Source organism: Trachurus japonicus, chromosome 11 (genome assembly GCF_045865225.1).
Source record: "Trachurus japonicus isolate A0001 chromosome 11, Traja_1.0".
NCBI lineage: Eukaryota > Metazoa > Chordata > Actinopteri > Carangiformes > Carangidae > Trachurus > Trachurus japonicus.
In genome coordinates this window covers 23,293,331-23,316,948 of record NC_140917.1, presented here as the reverse complement: position 1 = coordinate 23,316,948, position 23,618 = coordinate 23,293,331, and the positions used below count along the sequence as shown (strand labels likewise).

The window sequence follows — 23,618 nt, the reverse complement described above, 5'->3', positions numbered from 1 at the left end:
CCGTTTTTCAAAAAACTGGGATTTTGCCCCCTGGGTAGTGGGTAGATTTGAGGTCCCTGAGTACAGCTGCCTCCTCTCCAGTGTAACAGTGTTTACCAGTCTGAGCAGGTGCCACTTCAAAGTCACACAAGGTGCTGCTTATCACCACTGGCCTTAACTTTTGATCAACTGATTATCAGACCATCTTTAAGCAGAGTGGAGACAAACCAGCATGGTGAGAGAGATCTGTCACCAGGGGGACAGGTTGTGTTCCACATCTCAGAGAGGAGGCTGTAAACACCACACAACAACACACTTGAACATAGCCCAGCTGGTTCAGTGCAGAGGACAGGGACATGGACTTGATGCCAACATACCTCCCCTTCTCACCGCCACTCAGCAGGCATTGGGTTCCTTCCTGGCAGCCGGACAAGTGAAAGCTGAAGATGGGTGAGGGGTGAAGGAGGCCTGCCTCTCTGACTGACAGCCTGCCTGGGTCTTTCATAGGAAGTGTAAGAGCTGATAATGACCCATTGTTCCTTTATAGTCTGAGCCATGTAATCAAAATACCATTTTTATCTCCCAGCCTCCCAATTGTTTGGTGTTAAATACCTTAAAATATGACCCCAGCAGGAACACTGCTCAGCTGCAGAGGAATAATATATCTAGTGTTATTATCACGGGGCCTGATAAACACGCTTTTCTCTGAGCATGGCTCTGACGTCAAAGATGAATGGTACTGAAGCGCAGTGAGGATAGAGCTGTCATTGAGAAATAACAGTACCGGAACACAGAAGAATGTTCCTTCAAAATAAAAGCTTAGCGTATTAAACGCTGCCATTTTTTGTGCACCATGAAATGATGAGTTAGTCAAAAAGACACTGTAAAATACTGCACCTTGTTAAAAAAAAAAGGCAAAAAAAGAAATACATTTTCTTACATAAATTATTCAAATATCTTCAGCAGAATCTGCTATATTTAACAGTGCAATTTAAAGAGAAAGAGAAACGTACACTATGTCAATAATAAACATATAGCCTACATTATTTAAAAAAAAAAAAAACGTATTTACATGCCTTAGTCAGTTTAAACAGATTGTTGATTGTTGTAGCATACATAGTGGAAGAAAAAGTGTAAAAAAAAAAAAACATTAATTCGACTGATTCTTAGAGGGAGGAGTTTAACAAGTTGATGGCATGTGATTGCTCGATTATGTCAAACTTCCTCTACATATTTTCAGATAATGTGAAATGTTAGTGCAAAAGAGCTAGCCTATTTAACAAAATAAAACAAAAAAACTTGCAGGCACTTTTGTCATAGGGATTATTTTAAAGTAAAAAATATATTATGAACAGTTAGTGAGGAACGATAGCAAACTCTAAAATACAACACACACCATCAACATAATGGTTGCTTTTGTTAAATAGATGGACTGAATTTAGGGTTTTCTCTATGCTTTTATTATGAAGGTGAACTTCCGGTGTCAGCCGATACCCGTGTTGCCTTGACGCCGCTGAAAGCGCAGGAGCGAGAGAGGGGGGAGGGAAGAGAGAGGCTGAGTTGACAGTGTGACAGATTTACACAGGGACTCTTTGGGATAATCTGTGGCCGCTTCGCTGTCAGTCCGCACCGAGACTTCAACTAACCGGCGGCGGGTTTCAGCCTCGGTCAAAGCCCGCGGCTCAGCGCCCGGAGCCCCGCACACTCCCGCAGTTTGAACGGGAGCAGATAGGACGGACGGACGGACGGCAGGAGCCAGCGCTGATCCCTCAGTGTAAGTAGGACTGTGCTTGTTGGTTGTAGCGCATGCAGGCTGACGGTGTGGGCCCCGGGTTGTAATATGTGTCAAGTTACTGGGGCTCTGCTGGATTTGAGTGAGGGGACTTTTTCTTGAATGCGCATCCTCGGGGCGCGTTTTAGCATGCTGTCCGTGTCCTCGCTGCTCTCATGTGTGTGTGTGCTGTTGGCGCAGGCTGGCCTGCACTGTCATGTTATTGTGGCTGCAGCCAGCAGGCATGTTGACAGTAGCGCGAGAGAGGGGGGTCCCATATGGACTGTAGTACCTATGCAGGGGTAATGTAACAGATACAGTGCAGGATGGTCATTTTACAACGATGCCCTACACTGACTCCTGCATGGTGTCAGTGTAGTAGGTGATAGGCTATGATATTTATCATGCACAGGGTGTCACTAATACTCCTGTGATTCACATAAGGACTTAAAGTGATCTTGTAACACAGTACAGTGAGTTTACAGTGACCTTTTGCTTGTATCTTCACCATATAGACCTACAGTAACTTCATACATGTAGCTACAGTATACTGTAGCCTAGTATTGAAGACACCTGGTGGTGACATTACCTCTTGTAGGAAAATAGGAAAAATACTGAATCCTACAGTAAAGCCACAAAAATATCCCCAAACAAGAATTTAACATAGCTATGTAGCAGCTTATTGTACAGCTATGGGTTTACAGTCAAACAATGGGTTTACAGTCAAACAATGACTGTTTAGTAGTAATTATTTCAATGTTAATGTTTTATCACCTAGTTCGGATTGTCTTAGAGGACCACAGTGGAAATAAGTCCTGGACTTTTCTGTGTTATCCTCGTCAGTTATTTTTTTGTATTTCTTTTCTACTGACAAATAAATCAAATCAAATACAGTCATAGCCCTCATAGTACTGTTATTAGTATGGCATTCTGGTTGTAGCAGTAGTTGTCATTCTAGGCGTCAGGATCTCTGAATATGTTAGGCCTGAATAGTAAATTCTACAGGGTCATAATTATTCATAATAAGAAACCATGTTTGCCACCCAAAATGTTGTGTGCTGTGATTCAATACTTTAAAAACCCACATTAAACAAAACAAGGGGTAAACTTTTATCAAGTTTCAGAGGCCATAATAGTTGGAGTCATTCAATAAAAGGATAAACTTTGTACGTGAGGTGTTGGGTGCCTACCAAGGGACTTGAGTTTCCAGTTAACCAGATTTCACTTCATATCTTTTAATCTCACTGGCCATGAGAGTGTAGCAACGATCATAACAGGTGCTCGACCGCACATGTGTGTCTGTGTGCTCTTGTACGCACACATGCGTCCTACCGCTTTGTTAATCAATACAATACCAGCAACTCGAACAGTTATGCAACCAACTTTGAAGCAAGCATGGCTGGCAGTCACAACACTGTACTGTACTGTATGTGGACTCTGAGGCTGGGGCTGGATTCATAATCAAAATGCCAACCTGTATTTAACACCAAGTGTCTTTTCTCAGCTTCTATTTTCATCCTTCACCTGCTTTAAACTGATCAGCACCGATCAAGTGATTACACTCAGAGGTAAATAAGAGGTTTAGATTTAGACTTGGAGATCAGTCATTCACCGCTAATACCCCGGTTTGACTGAGGCCAACACAACAGCTCATCACCTCAACACAGACCTGGTTGATCTCACCTAACCTGCCCCGTCAGCCTGATCGGTGTGCCACAGCTGTGTGTGTGTGTGTGTGTGTGTGTGTGTGTGTGTGTGTCTAGAAATGTGCATGTGAAAGCATGAAAGAAACAGAGTGTGTGCATGTGTCTCCTCTTGTAGCTTCTGTGTTCGGAGACATCAACACCTACATGTTGTCAGTGTTGGTGAGGCGAACAGTTCAGCACTGTTGAGATGACTTTTGTACGTGTGTGTGTGTGTGTGTGTGTGTGTGTGTGTGTGTGTGTGTGTGTGTGTGTGTGTGTGTGTGTGAGGGAGAGAGAGAGAGAGAGAGCAGAGGCAGATAGAGATGTCAGACTCCTATTACAGGAAAAATGACTCACTCTTTTCTCACAGGTACAATCCTCAAACTGAGGATCACATAAAAACCTAAAAGAGCTCTCAAGGCTTTCATAGTTTCATTTAAGCAACCACAGACAGCTGCTGGGTTAGAGATGTTTTATTACTTCATCTTAGTCTTACCTAGACGTGTAGGTAGGCGTGTTCCCCGGCAACAGTTATTTGGTTTCCTGTTGTCTCTGTGAATTCAGGTGAATGAGACACACCTAGGTGGAGGTACCCTCCAAGGAATGTTCTTTGCCGGTACATTGTGTGTGTGTGTGTTTTTCTTTTCTTTTCTTTTCTGCTGTCTCTGTGCTCTTGGCGGGCAGGCAGGTAGGTTCTTGGAAGAGGAATGCCATGACTCCCCCTGAGGCACTGTTTCATAATCAGGGCTGTGAAGCAAAATGCTTGTGTGACGACAGCAGCTCCTGGTGAACGGAGCAGAGGGTCAGACATGTGAGCCCGGTGGCATTTGAGATGAGTGAGTTTAGACTAGTGTTTTGTAGATCAGCTGATGAGCACAGTAAGGGGTTAGTTGGAGCATTAATCGTGAATATACGTATATATACGTATACGTATGTATTTCCCACTTAGCTATCAAAGCTGTGTTATTGAGCCAACAGACCTAATGCAATCCTAGGACCAGGGCCAAGGGTAAAGTAGGAAATGTCCAATCAACTCTCATTGTTTTAATACAATCGTCAAACTTTACTCTTATCCAAAGTCAGTAATTGTTCTCAAATGTCTATATGAGAATCAAAAAGCCTGACTCTAGGATTGCTTATAGTGATCAACCACTTTGGTCCAGTCTGAAATACTGTATCAACCTATACCATTAGATGAGTTGTCATGAAATTTTAAAACACATTTGAATGATTGCAATAATCCATTTGCACTGCTCTGATGTTGATCCAGGTTAAACATCTGTATGTTAATTTTATTCAAAATGCCTCCAAGTACAACCTCACAAAGTTGCACAGCTAGACTCATGGACTGGTTTATTTCATTTTTAGTATTTAATGAAGAGTTGAGCTTCCACAATCAAAACTCATTTAACTGTTGAACGATTTATGCAAAACTGCACCCTGCTGTTATTTTTGCATGTTCCAACTCTTTATGTAATTATTACCTTTGGCTTTCCTCCAACTAGTGCCACAAGTGATCAGTATTAGTAGAATGTCGTCGATCAGACAGGTTCATGACTCAAGAGATGAGCAGCATTCCCAACCAAAGCATTCACTGGAGTGTTGTGTTGTGAATGGACAAGTTTTAATTTCTCTTTGTGTCAATTCCTCTCTCAGACCAAGAGCAGACAGGACTGAACTGAGAGGATCTCCCTGAAGCCACCTCAAGAAGACCCACAGCTGGTCTAGAGTCGACCACACCGTCATCACAAACCTAACTCGCCTAACTTCAACCGAATCAAAACAACGATGGAGAACTGACAGAGGCCCGGCAGGCGACAGAAGGCAGCTATCCCCACCGCCGTCCGCAAGCAGCCATGGCGGGGCTCAAGCGTCATCATGACGGGAAGATTGCTGGGCTGTATGACCTGGACAAGACTCTCGGCCGCGGGCACTTTGCTGTGGTTAAACTGGCTCGACATGTGTTCACAGGAGAAAAGGTACGCTGGTCCATGTCTGTACATGCAAGCGAAAGGCCTTAAATGTCACTGATGGAATGTCCTCATATTTAACTGCTGAGTGTTGTCAGCATACAGTTGGAAATTGCAGGCACACCCTAAGAGACACATGCCAAAGAAACAGTTTGGCAGTTTCAGTAACGGCTCGATGGTTTGAGCGGGTCGACCCACCAACATGTGACTTTTGTGAAAGTTTGCCAGCACATGGTTGTCTTAAAGGTGCAATATGTAAGAATGTGGCCAAAAACGGTTACTGCAGTCAAATTCAAAACACAGCGATCTAATTTTTTCTCCCAGTCGTAGCGGCAGCTCAGTGGACCAGACCGGAGGCTGAAATGCCACTGACGCCGCCGCGACTAGGAGAGAGGGCTAGGTGGCGCAACATGTAAACACGTAAATTCAAAACATAAACATGATTTGCAGTCTGCAAAAAAAGATTTTTAATGCGAATACTCTGGCTGTACTATTGTTGTTGGTGAGTTCATCATGTTATATGAACATTATTCCTGAATCTCTGTGACATATTAGGAGGATTTTAAGGCCAGTTGCTTTAGATTTCTTACATACTGTACCTTTAATGCTGCTTCTAGAGACATTAGACTAGAGCAGGGTTGCCAACTCTCACGCATCTGGCGTGTGTCACACGCTTTTAGGTCCTGTCTCACGCTCTCACGCCACTCAAACAATTCTCACGCCAAAATCAAGCGATTCGGCAAAAAAAAAAAAAAAAAATTAAAGCAAGCTTTGGCACTCATAGGCTCTCTGATTGGTGTGCGTGATGCTTATCCGCGTGTCGATTGGACGGCTGCTCAAGCCTGTGATCACAGCACAGTAGGACGGGGAGTTGTCGATTCGCGACCCCCCCTCCCCCAACAGCGGCACGGTGTTGAAGCCTGGACCCGACTTGGTCCGAATCCGATGGCCAAAAAAAAGAGGGAGAGAGCGAAGCCCGAGACACAACCTGACCTGACCGAGTTATGTTTTCGGCCTGAACGCGGCTCGAACTGACGCCTGCGGTCGGGCTGGTTGGGCCAGTCCGTTGAAAACTATAAAATCAAGATACAGACTTGGTAGAACAAAAGTACAGCCAGGCAGCTCAGTCCAGAGAGCAGAGGAGAGAGAGACAGCGCAGCAACAGGTGTGTGTGTGTGTGTGTGTCTGTGTGTGTACGTCTGTGTGTACGTGTGTGCGCAACTGCGCATGCATGCACGTGTGCCATACCTGCAAACTCTGAATGGGTGTTTATTATAATGTTTATTACAGAAGAGAAACACACATTTCAGGACCTGACTTGTATCATCAGGCTGTAGTAGAAGACTGAACAGGACATGTCTGTTCTGTCCTTTCATATATTAATAGGCTCAATAGGCTGGTCCAGGCCAAAAGCCAGAGCTCCCCACTAGACCAGTTTCATACACTCCAGCCATACAATGATAGGAACCACAGATCTGCTTTTTTCCCTCTTATCTGAAGCAAATGTTGTGTTTTCCCTTTATTTTCTTCTCAGAGTACACCAGATTGCTTCAAATACATGTTAAAATCACATTTTTTTCCTGGGGGGGTGCCCCCAGACCCCCCTAGAGGGATATTTTTTTGTCACCTATTAACACCTATACACCTATAATGTGTGTGTGTGTGTGTGTGTGTGTGTGTGTGTGTGTGTAAGAGAGAGAGGCAGAGAGAAAAACTACAATAAACATAACTATTATTATTATTATAGACAGCGCCCCCCCCCCCCCGCCAACAGAATCTCACTCCAGCCCAGGACCAAAAGTTGGCAACCCTGGACTAGAGACACTAAACACTTCTAATCTTTTTTCCTGATTATCCTCAAATTATCATCAGCATAGCAGTCCAGTGTTTCTGCTGGTAATTCTAGGATGGGAAAGGTGCCAATCATCGTGTTTTGTTGTGTTCTGTTTTCCAGGTTGCGGTAAAAGTAATTGATAAGACCAAGTTGGACCCGGTGGCACGGGGTCACCTTTTCCAGGAGGTACGATGCATGAAGATGGTTCAGCACCCCAACGTGGTGCGCCTCTACGAGGTCATCGACACGGCCACCAAGCTCTACCTCATTCTGGAGCTGGGAGACGGAGGAGACATGTACGACTGCATCATGAAGCACGATGGAGGCCTCAGTGAGGAGGTGAGTGGGACTGCAGGCAACAGAGTGGCCATTCAGATTCATTGCCCGTGACTCAGTCTCTCAACAGAAGCGACTTTAACTCTTCGAGCTTCCGTCTCTGTTCATATCACCACGAATTCCCCTAGAATTGGATAAGGAAACACTGAAGATAAAAACTCAAAGGAACAGAACATGTAGTTAGAGGCTTACTAGTGCAGCACAGCAGTTCTTTAAAGTTAATAAATTCACAACACCTGGAGGCAAAATGTTTCATTAAAGGCTAGACAGCTTAAGGAGGATCAAACTCTGCAGTGGTAAAGATGGCTTTTCGCTGAGTCTTCATGTGTCATCTGTGTCACTTACTGACTCGAAGTGGGGGAGCAGATTTAAGTTTTTTCTGCAGTGAAATACATTAGATTGGTTCATTTTGTGTGACTTGAGAAGAATATAAGATTTTATGTAACATGCCTGTCAACATTTTCGTTACGAGTCCCATTTCTGTCAGCTACGTAGCGAGTTAACTAGAATTAGCACAAAGACACAAAACAGGGGGACACAGCTAGCCTAGTCTTTTCCGCTGGTAGTAAAAGTTTTCTATTTATCTTGTTTGTTTACTCCACACAAAAAACCATAGTCACAGTTTTACCATGTTCCTTCTTCCAGTTTTTATGCTACAATCTAAGCTAGCTGCTCCTTCATAAAAATGCAGTAAAATTAGGGTTAGTGATTTTTTCAACCACGACTTTGTGAAAGCAGAAACAGTGGTAAACAAAACACTGACATATCTTCACCTTTTCAAGTTCATATGACAAACTAATTAACAAATAAGTTGCTTAATTATTTACACTCTACTGCTTCTCGAGCATCATTATCATTAGCATACAGGGTTTCAGGCAAACTCCTGATAAGACATTTCTTTAGCCACTCGCTAGCTAATTTACTGGCTAAAGCTTTTCACTTGCTAGTTGCTAACTGACGCTGTATGTTGTTTGTTTTCAGTTATTTTTAGATCTTTTTTTAAAGTATATTTTTGGGGCTTTTTGACTTTAAAGGGACAACGAGTAGTTTCTATTTGGTTATAAAAAAGTCTCACGTTAATGTGGATGAATCTCCGCTACCCACACTTGTTAATCGGCCCATTTTCGATAAATATATCGTTCTGTCTCTATCGTTATTTTGTTATTATTAGTGGTGGCGGAAATGCTGGTCGAGCCGACCAGCGTTTCCTTACTTTCGGTTTCGTAGCGTAACGCAGCTGAATCGCCGTTTCAGGACTACGACGGTAACTGAACCTCTTTGAACCTCTGACTTTAATTATTGATGAATGAAAACATGAGTCCGTCTTGCGCCAGTCAAAGAATTTTACGGTGTGCGCGGAGGCTCATAAATGTAGTCGTTTTCCAAAACTCCTCGTTGTCCCTTTAATTGATGGGATAGTTGAGAGAGACAGGCAGAGCGATAGATATGTTATGATGATGATGATATGTTATATCTATCGCTCTGGAGACAGGTAATGGGGAATGGGGAGGCAGAGAGAGAATGACACGTAGCAAAAGGCCGCCATATACGGCGCCCCTTAGATCCTTTTTGTTTTTATTTTTTTATTTTTTACCGCAGCCAAAAACAGTGACATTTTGTAATTATGGGACTGTGATGTGCACTACTATTGCTTACTACCCATTCTGTCTGTTATTCTCAAGGTGGCCAAGTGTTACTTTGCCCAAATCGTCCACGCCATCTCCTACTGTCACCGGCTACACGTCGTGCACAGGGACCTGAAGCCAGAAAACGTGGTGTTCTTCGAGAAGCAGGGCGTCGTCAAGCTCACCGACTTTGGCTTCAGCAACCGCTTTCAGCCCGGGAAAAAACTCAACACTTCCTGTGGTTCGCTGGCCTACTCTGCGCCTGAAATACTGCTGGGAGACGAGTATGACGCTCCTGCCGTGGGTAAGTCTGATGAACCGACACGGTGGTTATATTCCCGTGGTGATTATCAAAGTGAGATAGTTATTTTACAGCTTTTACATTTATTGGAATGGGACACTGACTCAGCAGCAGAACGTACACCCTGTCCTCTATTATACTGTATATCAGCCTGGTTAACTGATGACCTATTGATAGCTCTGCATACAGCTGGCAACCAACTATATAACCTACTGTACTTTGGATGCACCATGCATACAACTTGGCATTTCAGCAGCTTTATCATCCAGCTGATAGAAGGAGAGGAACTGGTCCAAGTTCACACAGTGCATCAGTCACTTTCGAAATTAGACTATAACTTAATCCACAGAATTGCAGTCCTACACCTGCAGTTTACCTTCATTGACAGTCATGGCCTTTCTGTGTGTAATAAAATCTGATATCAGATCAGGCTGAAATTGGTTTCCTCAGCACTCTTCTCTTTCTGTGGCCGAGGCATACACGCACCTCAAGCAGCCTCGCCGTCATTTTCACTGGCATCGATACAGCTCCCCCAATCCTCACTGAGCCACAGTGTAGATATTAAATTAAAATGTAATGGAAAAGAAATGAAATAGAAGCGTGCAGATTGGGGGTGAAGGAAGGGGGGAAAAAGGAGTGTGAAAAGATGGACAAGAAGAAAACAGACAAAGCAAAAAAAAAAGCATCAGTAGTGCCTCTGTCTACCCAGAGGCCACTGCGTCAGAGCGAAGGAGGGAGAAAAAAAAAGAAAGAGAGAAGCATTTTCTATTTTTCTGACTGAGTGGATTTGCAGTGGCTATTTTGCTCTGTCTGCTTTCACGCTCTCTCTCCCCCTATTTTGAGCCAAGCAGATGAGCAGCTCCCAAATACTAAAAGTGGAATAATAACAGCGCCCGTTATTTGACTGCATGTGTGTGTGTTTTCTGTGATTGTGTGAGTAGCTGGATGTGTGAGGTCACCTGTCCTGTAAAATCCTCTCTGAGCACTTGACCCAAATGACAAATCAGATGTTTTCAGTGTGTGTGTGTGTGTGTATGTGTGTCCTGTCCTCTGAAGTGTTCACACTGCCTGTGCGCTATTGTTCATTCAGCTGAGATGATGATGTTTTGATTGCGGGGATTATCCACCCAGCCGGGATGTAATATTGTGCGATTCTATCAGCAGTGCAGTTTGATGTGGAACAGGCTGAATGGAGGCCAACAGCCCTGACGTTCGGGGCTTTGAGGTAACCTGGCCTGGGATTACATTGCTGCCAAGGTACCTGCTGACAGTCTGTAGGGTGCTGGGTTTTGCTGGTGACATGCCAGGTGGCGGCCAGCCTAGTTTGTTGCAGAGATAAAGAGGCAGTCCTCGCTCAGCTCTCTCTAGCCAGGCTTGTTTGGAGTTTGTTGCTCTTTTGAAGGAGTTGCTGAAAATAATTTGAGATGAAAAGTGATCCAAAATAGAGAGGAGAGAGCGTACGCACCCGTAGTCAGTCTTACAGAAGGAGCCAATTAGCGGGAGCTGAACAGTCCAAACCACACACCAAGCGAAGAAGAAGCTATTTATTAATCCAAGGTGTCGGTGTTTGTCTCACAAGCGAGAATTGTGATTTCTTCATCCCTCTCTCACAGCTCACGGCTGAAGTTCATCATTATAGATGAAGCTTTTTGACAGTGAATCAGCAAAAACGTCATCACATTTACCAAGTTCTTGACATTGTTTCTCTTATGTGATCAAGAATCTAAAGATGAAGATATTATTTAATCACGGATGACTGTGGAAAGTGCGTGAGAGGTAATAAGTGTTATATTTTTGGCATTTCTACTTTGATTTTTACTTTAAAAAGACATATTTAAAGCAGAAGTAAGCGATCCGGTCATTTTGGCTAATGCTGCGTTCCGGGCAGGCTTTTGAAACCGTAAATTACAGCTTCAAGTCACGACTTACGACTTTGTAGCGTTCCAGGCAACCCACTCGTGTTTTTCCGACCTGTTTTACCTGTGAAAGTCACTATAACGGCCACTTGTAACTTCCCACCCGTGAACTCGTACCAGTACGTCTTTTTTTACAGTCTATGTACCAGATCGAACTGGTACGACTTCACAGGTCGGAAAAATACGAGTTGCCTTGAACGCACCATAACAGTCCTCGTCCCTACCTCACCACATTCACGCGCATCCCTTGGCTGCACACACAGCCCTGCATGCCGTTCTCTCTCCTCATTGGATAAAAATTGTAGGATACGAGAAAAGTTTTCTCCTCGGCTCAGAGCAGAGCAGAGTGACTGACAGACCCATGTTTCGGTCTAAACACTCCATGTAAGTGATTGCTGTCGGAAGATATAACTATTTAAGACTTACATTAACACAAAAATATCGCTTACTTCTGCTTTAAGAAGATTCATCAAATAATGTCGCCTCTAATGAGTCACTCTTGTGAATGAACTGAAACTGCAGTCACATGTTCTGGACCCTGTAATGGACCGCCATTCACGGGGAAATAAATAAATGGTTAAACAGTGAGTGAATAAATGGAATTTTAATGACAGAGTTATTAAAGAGTAGTATGAGAAAGTCGCAGATTTAGTCTGGTGTTGACATGTTTTTGCTTTTTCTGAGCAGATGATGGACTAATAACTGCTATGAAACGATGCCTGCCTCCTTTTTTTTGATCCTTTTGATGTTATGCAGTGTGGGCTCCCTCCTTTTTTGTCTCCAGTAAATGGAAAGTTAAATATAGATTTCTGCCTCCTCTTCAAGAAGCACAAGCTGCACTTAAAAAAAAATTAACTTACCTAATAGCAATTACAAAGAACATAGCCTGGGCGCATGCATAATTCAGAGCATATCTGTGCATAATGAACGTGCACAAGAGGTAAAGGCTTTATTTATTTTTTCTGAACAAGACGTTGCAGCAGGACAGGATGCTGAACACGACCCAGTTAGCCCAGGGGGGTTAACAGTGTCAAGGCACAAGGGAGTCATTGGTGGTTATCTCAGGGAAGCACTCGGTGTTTAAATGCAACGCAGGGCGGCAAAAAGGGATGTTTACACTCCCAGCTGTCCACGCTAAGCAGCAGACACGGTTAGCGCAAGTGATGCTAATGTGCAGTGATGTGGACGGCGTTATCCAGTGATGTGTCAGCCATCTGGTTTATAAATAAAGTTATCGAGGAAGGAAGTTTGGTGGACCGCCGCTGACGCAAGCGATGAGGGAGGCAGGGTCACGGTTGCTAGGATACGTTGGCTAGGGGTAAGATGGTGGTGGGGAACTGCAGCAGTGTTTGCTCCCTCCATCAGAAGTATGAGGCGCTCCTTCACAGCCTCAGAGCAATAAATACTCGCCACCCACAGGAAACTGGCACCTTTTACTTTACCAGATTGAAATCTCCAGCGTATGCTGGCAAACCGAAGTGATATGAAGAAATATGAAGACACATCACAGGGGGTGCTGGGGATGATAAACCCATTTACGCTCAGGGTACAAACTAGAATACGTCTTGTGCACCAAACTAAATTAAAATGAGCACAGGGTCTGTTCAGGTAATAATTGAAACATCAGCTGTCACTGGGAACGATGCTCCATTTCTGGATTCTGACTAGATGTTTGGCCTTTTGCAGCTTAAGCCTCCGCGGCAGAACAAGCTTCATTATTTTCCAAATCTACAAGCAACAAGACACAGTTTGTTTGATTAACCAGCGACCGCTGCCAAGCGCAGGGCAAAGAAGCAATAACCACACAGCAACACTTATTAGTGGGTTTTTTTTAATTACAATTATCTAATGATGCTAACGTTAAAGTGATTGTAGTGACAAACTGCAGAGAATTATCACAGAGCTCTGCAGGGGGATTTAGCATCTTTGGCTTCTTGTTTAGATTTTACAGCCCACTGCAGACACAGTTAGCAACAAGCTGGTGAGCACCACAGCTAAAGAACTAACAGAGGAATAGATATTGGATAATGTTGGTTTGCACCTACTGGCTGTCGCAGAATGACTATATTGAATCTTCATTTTCTGTTATGTATTTCCTGGGTGAATATGACAAATGAATAGTTTTTGCTAATTTACTCATTCTTTCATACTACCTGGCGGTCAAGTGGAGTTTTATATGGAGGGTGTAAGTTAGTAGCAGCAAATAACTTGATTCTTGTGATTCTCTGTTGAGTTTATGATGAGTTATTAAAAATATTTAGACATTCAGGAAGAGGAGAACTTTGATTTAAAAAAAAAGAAACACACATTTTATGAGTGTATTTATACAGTATGAAAGAAGTAACTGAACAATTATCATAATGATATTTTAGCTTTCACTGTGTAGATTAAAGCTGGACTTTGCCAATTAAAGGAGAAGGAGAAACTATTTACTTTATATTTATTATTATTTTCATCTGTTTTTTATTCCACTATTTGTAAAGCGGTTGTGAAAAGGGGTCAACATACTGACTGAGAAAGCGTGTGCTACTACTGTCTCTTTGCTCATAGTCAATACATGGCTGCAGAATGTGTGTCAGTGGACCATCCTGCTGACCAAAGCGGCGGTGAAAGCCCGGAGCAAAAAGTTATCCTTTTTTTTTTTTTCCTAACAAAAAGAGGGAGGAAAAAAAAGGCTAATCGGACCAAGAGAGCTGTTCCATAAAATTAGCATTCGTATGATGCTAGGAGGGATGAACACGTTAACCCACTTTCCCAGGATTGTGCGTTTGTGTGGGAGGGCATGCATGCGTGTTTATGTGTGAGGCGAGCACGGCGCTGGCGGCGGGCGGCAGCGCCGAGCCGAGCCGGGCCTCATCCTTGGTTAGACAGATGTGTCCTAAGCCAGTACATATTTATACTGGCTTGTGTATTTTGAACTGAGGGGGGGAGATGGCTCTTGTTAATTCTATCTAGGTCACTAAGCAGAAAGGGCATACATGCTTTCCTCTGTTGGCCTGTCATCCTTCGTTTTTTTTTTTTCGTTTTTTTTTTACCATTTCCTGCTTTAATAAACTCACACTTTGTTCTCATGTCATCTGCACACACCGGTCTGAACAGGCAGCGCTTTCTCTCTCTGTGTCTCTGCAGATATATGGAGTCTTGGAGTGATCCTGTTCATGCTGGTCTGTGGTCAGCCCCCCTTCCAGGAGGCTAACGACAGCGAGACACTCACTATGATCATGGACTGTAAATACACAGTGCCTCCACACATCTCCAATGCATGCAGAAAGTGAGTAACACACACACATACACACACACACACACACACACATCTCCACACAGATGGACAGAGTACTCTGCAGGTGCTGCATATTTCATGTTTATAGATGTGTGAAGAAAAAGAGAGAGCGGCCTCTCTCTTCTGCTGCTCCTCATGTCCTGCTTTCACTCAGTGCTGCAGTCAGCTGCACCGCCACAGATGCAGCGCTGCGTTAAGTGTATCTAATGCACCCTTTAAAATCGGCCCTCTATTTTTAACATTGTGAGGGTTTAACGATGCCTCAGAGCAGAGAAGGACAAACTAGGTGCCGAATACATTTTTGAATGGCTGTGGCTTCGAACACACTCCGGGTTTGGACATCATTAGTTCATGCTGACTTGCACTCAGGACTGCAAATATTGACGTATCGGTTGTCCCCAGGGTGTTTGTTCACACCTTTAAACAAGCAGCATATTTTCCTGTTCTGTGTGAATGATTTAGCCAGGGATACGTCATCTTAACCAGATCGCAACAAATATGAGATAACGTGTTTACAGGTGTTTTGATCGGGATAAAACTGGATTATTACAAGAACGGTTTGACAGTTGTGTACAGTATTTTGTACTGAAGCTGCCCAGGCGGTTATATTTTGGGCTTTATATTTCAACATTTGTCAAGTCAGCACAAACCAAAAATTAAATAAGCTGCCTTTTTAAAAGATATGAGACGCTAACACGACATTGTCAGATTTTAGAGACAGATTTAAATTCTTATCATTATGATTAGGTTTGTGCGTGACTTTATTTATAGTAAAGCTACACAGTGACAATAATGTCACCATCATTACCTATAATGACTTTTATTATGAGATATCACCGGTGGGTCATTCAGGTTGTAAACAAACCAACAGTTTGTCCATTAAAGCAGAAGTAAGCGATCCGGTCGTTTTGGCTAATGCTGCGTTCCAGGCAGGCTTTTGAAACCGTAAATTACAGCTTCAAGTCACGACTTACGACTTTGTAGTGTTCCAGGCAACCCACTCGTGTTTTTCTGACCTGTTTTACCTGTGAAAGTCACTATAACGGCCACTCCTAACTTCCGACCCGTGAACTCGTACCAGATTGAACTGGTACGACTTCACAGGTCGGAAAAACACGAGTTACGGGCTGCCTTGAACGCACCATAACGTCTTGTCAGCCGATGGAGTTAGCAGCCCCCGCCCTCGTCATGGATCTATCGGTCCTCGTCCCTACGTGACCACATTCACGCGCATCCCTTGGCTGCACACACAGCCCTTCATGCCGTTCTCTCTCCTCATTGGATAAAACTTGTAGGATACGAGAAAAGTTTTCTCCTCGGCTCAGAGCAGAGCAGAGTGACTGACAGACCCGTGTTTTGGTCCAAACACTCTATGTAAGTGATTGCTGTCGGAAGATATAACTATTTAAGACTTATATTAACACAAAAATATCGCTTACTTCTGCTTTAATGTGAAGGTAACAAGAGCCAACGTGTGATAATAACACAGTTATACCACAAAAGCAAACTTTGTTTACTACTTTTCCACATCATATACTTATCAAGTACTAAAGTAATGCATGGTGTATCTAAATGTTCCTGCAGTCATGACCAGATGTTTCCTCCGTTTGTCTGTAACACTCTGTGCCTCCCTCCAGTCTTATAGGCCATATGCTGCAGAGGGACCCCAAGAAACGAGCGACCTTAGAGCAGATCGAGGCCCACGAATGGCTCCAAGGTGTCGACCCCTCCCCGGCCACCAAGCTGTCCACCCCTCTGGTGTCCCATCGCAGCCTGTCGGAGGAGGAGCACAGCTCCATCATTCAGCGCATGGTGCTGGGGGGTATCGCCGACCGAGACACCATAACCGAGTACGTGTCCCTCTATCTCACATACACGCATAAATTAACTCGCAGCTATTCTTTCCTGTGTAATCTCCCAAAATTTGTCACAGTTCCGTCGCCCAACCGAAGCTTAATCGAATGTCGTCAACACTTTAATTGCCATTAACCACCAGCTGCCAATCCGTCCTGAGCTGTCGCCATGTCAAATTAAATCTCCACCCCCGTCACTTCCTTTTGACTCATGGTCAGGATTTGGCACAGATCTGCTTGTCGATATGTGTGTGTGTGTGTGTGTGTGTGTGTGTGTGTTGTGGAATTCAAATGATTTCTCTCTCAATCATCTCAGGGCTCTGGAGTCAAATCAGTACAACCACATCACAGCTACCTACTTCCTGCTGGCTGAGAGGATGCTGAGGGACCGGCAAGAGAAGGAGCAGCACAGCCAGACACGATCACCCAGCCCCAGCAAGGCTCAGTTCAGGTACACACACACACACACACAAACACAGCCTTGTTTCATTCATTTGTGCCCCCCTACCCCAACCTTAACCATAATAACTAAGTACTAAACACAAACCTTAACCTAATTCAAACACGGACCCTAAAACGTCTTCACTCTCACAGCAATTTGGTCCCCAGAAGTATTGTGGGCTCCCAGTTTTCTGACCCCACAAATATAGTAGCACACTAACCCTCCTATAACCCTCTGACACACACACACACACACACACACACACAAACGTTTCTTGACACAGACAGAGTGCTGCCTCTGCAGTGCTGTGTACTGTCACTCCCCTAGAAAACAAGTTTGACAGCAGATGGACAGATGGAGCTTTTTTTTTGTGCAGCGAGCGAAGCACAGACTCAGAATAGAAGAGACATTTCAGATCAGCAACATTACAGAGATGTTTTCACCAAAAATACCTTGAAACAAAAGAGCATATGGATGGTATTTGCCTTGAGAGTGTGTGTAATAGGAAAGTCTCATGTGACCATTTGATTAGTCCCAAGTTTCTTGTAATAAGGGATGGATCTTAGATTCAACAGAATAAAATATTAACAGCTTACATTTAGAAATGTATATTACCATCAGTAAAAGTCAGCATTAGCCATACAACACAACCATACTTGTATTCATGCCAACCACACTGCAATATCTCCAACCAAACAACATGTATGTATAGTTTATTTCTCTATTTAAATAATATTTTGTACATAACGGTGAATATGAAGCTACAGTCAGCAGCTGGTTAGCTTAGCACTGAGGCTAGAAACATTTAAAAAATGAGACCAACTTCTAAAGCTGACAAAGCACAGATGCACACATTTTTACTTTCTTTTTCTTTCACTTTTATTTTCTATCATTCTTTTCTATCAACCTGTGTATGGACACAAGTGTACAGAGTCTGTAGAGTTATGCTTATCTTTTCAGGGCTAGCTGTTTCTTTCTTCATGTTAAACTAAACCAAACACACCCTGATTCCAGCTCTGTACTTCAAAGGGATTTTAATATTCTCATTTGGCTTTTGGAGAGAAATTAAATAAACATATTTCACAAAAGGTTTTTCTTAAAGTTTCTCTGTTACAAAGAACATCTGTTCAGCATATAAACATATAAACAGTACAGTTAATAGTTCAGTTGAGTTAACTGAACTGTGTTTTATGTGTTTTTAACCCCTTCATAGGCAGTCCTGGCCTACAAGAGTGGATGTTCATCAGGATGTCAGTGATGGCTTGGGGGGTCCAGCCATGTCCCACCCCGGGGGGCCACAGTCCCCTGCCCGTAGTGCCGAGAGCCTCCACAAGGGCCCCAGGCCTAAAACGGCTCTGCTGGACCTCGGTCAGCGGCAGGACAACCACCACACTCTGTCATCCAGCCAGCAGCAGCCTGCACGGCCGAACCAAGAGAAGGGGCTCCGGCCTCTGGCCAAGCCCCACTCCAACCCCATCAGGCTGGGCTCCCTGGCCTCAGTGGGCCCCTGTAAACCACGCAGCCCCAGCCTTTTCAGCGTGGAAGAGGATGAGGAGGAGGACGGGGAGGAAGACAAATGTTTGCCCCCCTCCTCGCTGCCCGCCCAGGTGGTGCTCCGTTGCAAAGCCTCGTCCTCGTCCATGTCGTCTGGTAATCGGCTGACGTCGCGTATGAGCGCTCCCGTCCTGAACCAGATCCACGAGGAGGATAAAGAGGATGAGGAGGATGAGGAGGGGAGAGAGCTGCACGGACTCGGCCTGCCCAAGCCCAGCCTCAGCCTCTGTTTGAACTCTCGAACACCGTCACCATCGACACTCATGTCTTCGCCTAAAACTGTAATGGCGCCGGTTGCCACTTTCACCCCCAGCTCAGAGACCAGTGACGATGATACAGAAAGTCACCACTTACCGGACACGGCAGGTGGACAAGGAGGAGGGGGAGAGGGGAGGAAAGAGGATAGAGAGAAGAGGGGGGCAGGGCAGGGCAGTCCCTCCAACTGCGCCAGTCCTGGATCAGGTTCAGGCCAAGGCAAGGGCACAGCCAAAGCTCCCAGCGGCCTGGTGGAAAGCCTAAAGCTGATGAGCCTGTGCCTGAGCTCTCAGTTCCACAACCTGACGGGTGGAGGAGGAGGAGGAGGAGGAGGAGGAGGTGGAGGAGGAGTGGGAGGAGGAGTCGGGGGTGTGGGAGGTGGCAGCGGAGGAGGCGTCGGGGCGGACAACCAGGACCGTCCCATGTGGAGGATGTGCATGGGCGGCTCCACCGGCAGCCTGGACAAGGTCTCGCTCCTGGGCGGTCCGTCGCCCAGGGGGAACCTGTACCAGCAGCCGCCGCTGGGGGACGCGCTGGCCGACCCGCTGCTGGACGGCCCCTGCTCCGGCACCCTGAGGCTGGGGGAGCTGGACCTGGCCAGGGAGAACCAAAGGAACATGAAGAGCCGCGTGCTGCAGATGCCTCTGAGCGACAAGACTCTGTCCGTCAACATCCACCGGAGTCCCAAGGAGGGTCTACTCTGCACCCCCACCCCACACAGCTGCTGCCAGGTCATCTAGACAGAGCGCCATCAGCTGCTGCACCTCCACACTCCCCCTCTTCCATCCATATACATCCCTTTGCATTCTGCTTTTTTCTTTCTTTTTTTTTCTCCCCGGTGACGTCCCCACAGGCTCATGAGTTCCCAACACTTACACATTTTTATGGTTTGCTTTTGTTCAACACTCAACGGTGGATGACTGGGAGAAAGTCCAAATGCCAACCTTGCACATTTTAGAGACACAAGAAGTCTCCATTGGAGGAGACTGGGTGCCACGCCAAGTATGTGAAGCACTTTAAGCAGATTAAACGGGGCACTAAGGGGACATTTGAACCTGCTGGTGTTCAAATAAGACACATTACATATGGAAACAAATACAGGAGGTGCTCACATCCCTGCTCTAACACACTTGTATATACCGATTGTACACAAAGTTCACCTACATCACTCTAATAAGCTGATAAAAGGGAGTGTTGGTCACCTGACGAGTTTTAGTATCATGTTACATATCGTCTTTTGTTGTATTTTGATGCTGTTTTTTTAATATCATAATTTTTTAAATTATTTTTGAGACAATCATTTTATCAATTTTTTTTTTTAAATTCTGACTGAAAGAGTTTAGTTATGACTAGGTTTTCATTCAGATGAGGATAAATAATAGGGTGAAAATGAATAGCAGCACTTGAGTATGACGGTGGCACACAGTATTTTATAGTCTATCACTGTTTTATTTTTCTATCTCAAACGTGCTCTGCAGAGAGAAAAAAAATGCACACTCACTTGTCAAGTCTCTGCGGTCACACGGCAGAGTTTGTACATATGTGAATAACCTCCTAGCAGTACTCCGTACCTGTAGTATTGACTGTAAAGTTGCATCGCAGTAGATACCTGAATACTAGATCCTTATCCATCATTATTCTTCACTCCTACTGGATATCCAAGGTTTCGGTCGAACCCAGAGCTCCGAATCGCGTTTGATGGCTGAAAAAAAGAACATGAAGACAAATTTGAAAATATCCACTGGCACATAACTAAACTATGACTCAGTTTAACGGCAGCTCTTTAAGTTCAAAATGGCCCTAAGATCGAGTTCAGTGGTGGGAAAAATAATTACTGGGTGGAACCCAAACCGTGTACATCCTGTAGCTCTCCAGGATCACTGTAGCCACTGTTGTAGCCTACTCCGAGACAAAAACAACAAAGGGGGTTTCAATAGAACATAACAACACCGCCCCCTACAAGTATCGGTCTGTGTAACTGGATGTGTGACCCAACCCTAGTGGCATATATAACTTGACAGTGCATGTGTTTTTGCTGTAGCAACCTTATCCTTAACCCACGGAGGTCCAACCACCTGCTGTATCTACCTAAGTAAGAGATTCAAATGGTCACTTTACTGTAGCCTCACAGCAATACCAGCAACTGCAAAATGTACAACAAAAATGGATGTGCCATAAAATCTGTCTTGAGCATATTGTACTGTATGTATATGATAGAGATCTATGAAAATAAAATCATGTGAATGAAGTGAAGTATGTTTGTTTGATGTGCACATCCTTTTTTTTTTTTTTTTTTTTTTAACCAGTCCACTTTTTGTAGATCCTCACCCTCAGGTTGTGTTTGTCTTACAGTAATGATACACACTGGTTTTTTGTGTTGTCCAACCAAAAAATTATAAACGGCACTGTTTCTTTTTCACTGCAATACTCATCAACGCATAATGTGGAGCAACAAATGTGCCTTACTGTGTGTGAGCAGAAACACAGAGTTTAGTTGGTAGCTAGTGCATTATGTCTAACATGGCCATGTGTCTAATGGAGGGAGTTTTGACCCCTGACCTGAGTGTTTCTAAAATCCTGGCTTCAGCCCTGTGTCTCACACAAGTCTGTCTGATGACGGCATCAGGATTTTTATTTGTCATCTGTGATGTCTGCAGACAAAATTAGTGTTTTACGGGGATTATTTCTGTGGAGGAGACGTGATTGAGTGGGCCTGTGCGCAATACATGTTCTCCCATTGTGTATATTTTCCTGAATGGTCTCAGAGCTTCCCGCCAAACACTGCGGGGAGTTGTAATCTCTGCAACATCTGGGCTACTGTTCCACATCAGCCAACTGGGAGGAAATCAGATCAGACCAGATGAGCTCTAGGGTCAACGCATGAACCCATGTGACACATGGGCGGGCTTCAGTGTGCGAAATACCCATCAATATTCGGGGGGGTCCCTAACTCGCGATTGTTGCGCAATACCGTTATTTTTTTTTCTTTTTATAAAGTAGGACTATAACATTACAATAAGCCAAGAAAATTAGCCTATAGCCTAAAAAGGGGAGGCAAAGTTGTGCACTACAATGCAGAAAGTAATTGACAATAAATAGACGATAATTCAAATAAATAGACAATAGACAATAGACAATAATTGGCACCACACTGGCGCACTTGAACAATGAATAAATGCCAGGTATAGGAGACTGGCGCGTGATCAGGGCGATGCAGAAACGAATAGACAATAAATAAAATACAATAATTAAAATGAATGAAAGACACCAAACTCGTGCACTCAAATAACAACCAACTGTATAAATCTGGAGATCGGAGACTGACGTGCAATTATGTGCACGAGATCCTCAGCCTGCAACTATGACCATCATGTAACCTTATCTAACCATCCATCTAGCAAATACGTTTAAACACAGCATTGAACACATCCACAAATCACATTCGTATAACGGGCCATCATAAAAATTGAAAAAGCACAGACAAATAGCTCACAACAGGCGCCTGGCCAAACAACACCACTGGGGGTTCAGGCCATAATATGCTGAAGCAGGCTAGCCTCTTACCTCAAGTTATTTTCCTGCCTTAATGTCAAGCCAAGGGTTGCGGTATTTCCATTACCCCACCTGCTTAGGTGTAAAAAAAAAAAAAAAGAAAGAGAAAAGCGGCCAATCACCAGTGCTAGCAGCAGGGGCTGCGGCTACGTCTTCAGAGCACTCGGCCTCAACTTCACTTTCTTCGGCAGAGGGTGGAGAGGAACGGGATCCTCTGTTCTGATAGCGAGTGGGCTCGACTCCTGCGCTGGGCTGGCGCACATGGCTAATTTACATAATGCGCAGGTGACATGGTTCAGCTTAATGTTAAACGAATAGGCTAAATGTTTTGAATTATGAATACTGGACATGGTGATCTTAAACACATTTAATTGACCACAATAAAATTATTATATTATATTATATTATTTATTTTTTGACAAGATTGAGACCCCCCTCAGATTTTGCTTTTGAGTCTTTCAGGGGGTCTCAAGGGGTTAATCGGGGGGGTCCGACCCCCCCAAACCCCCCCGTATTTCGCACTATGGCGGGCTTACACGCTCACATGCACACGCGCACACACATGGAATCCAAGTGTACTGACAGCTACACACAAACCTAAGCCATATAGGATAACAAAATGCACAAATGAGCAGGTGACAAGGTTGTCATGTGGGTTTCAAAAAGTGAATGGACCACTGAGGGTAGTGTTTCAGAGACAGGATGTCATGTGTGCACTGAGGCACGTGCTGGAATCAATCCTATCATCTACCCATAATCCCCTCATGGCAGAGAAGCATCACCGCTGGCACCTGATCTCTGACTCTTTCTGTATATTTCTCACTGTAGTGGTTGAATAGTTTTAGGTTTGACTACCAAATACCTAGAACATGCTGAAGCTGACAGGATGTAGACTGTCCTGTGAGTTCAAATTAGTCTCTGTAGTTTTCCATTCAATTCTGTGTAGTGTGCCGAGGATCAGCCTGGCAGCCTGGCAGGGAAAACACCACTACACACACACCACGCTCACCGAGGCACATTATCTGCTCCTGGCAGGTCAGTGGTAAAAAAAAAACAAAAAAAACCTTTGTGGTGATACTAAAAAGAAAAAATTTACTCAGTTAAAACAGCTGCAATCACTATTTTTCTAAAAAAAAAACTAAAAAAAAACAATGCATCAAATGACAAAGAAAAAAAATGATGTTCATTGTTTGGCTCTTTCATCACAAAGTCATTTACAGCTAAAAAGGTCTAAAAGCCAACTGTTCGAATCGATTCCTGTGCAG

The 23,618-nt window shown here is 44.2% G+C and overlaps 1 protein-coding gene across 3 annotated transcripts; it reads left to right on the top strand.

Moving 5' to 3' along the window:
• The first annotated feature begins 1,491 nt into the window (after positions 1-1,491).
• On the top strand, positions 1,492-21,045 carry LOC146978883 (SNF-related serine/threonine-protein kinase-like). Of its 3 annotated transcripts, none has more exons than XM_085791931.1 (9): positions 1,493-1,753; positions 5,092-5,414; positions 7,360-7,578; positions 9,258-9,504; positions 14,547-14,688; positions 16,335-16,547; positions 16,867-17,001; positions 18,206-19,110; positions 19,159-21,045. In XM_085791931.1, exons 2-9 carry the CDS (start codon positions 5,292-5,294, stop codon positions 19,539-19,541), a joined length of 2,367 nt encoding a protein of 788 aa, XP_085648057.1. In that variant the 5' UTR covers positions 1,493-1,753; positions 5,092-5,291; the 3' UTR covers positions 19,542-21,045. The 3 variants fall into 3 exon arrangements, with proteins under 3 accessions (XP_085648055.1, XP_085648057.1, XP_085648056.1); XM_085791930.1 differs by having other exon boundaries at positions 19,147-21,045; XM_085791929.1 differs by having other exon boundaries at positions 1,492-1,751; positions 18,206-21,045.
• The last annotated feature ends 2,573 nt before the right edge of the window (positions 21,046-23,618 follow it).

Excerpts from the sequence above, each read along its gene's own strand:
- LOC146978883 (XM_085791929.1), top strand. The coding sequence starts at position 5,292 with ATGGCGGGGCTCAAGCGTCATCATGACGGGAAGATTGCTGGGCTGTAT. Across the intron at positions 5,415-7,359 it reads ATGTGTTCACAGGAGAAAAG|GTTGCGGTAAAAGTAATTGA; the intron begins GTACGCTGGTCC and ends TCTGTTTTCCAG. Across the intron at positions 14,689-16,334 it reads ATCTCCAATGCATGCAGAAA|TCTTATAGGCCATATGCTGC; the intron begins GTGAGTAACACA and ends GCCTCCCTCCAG.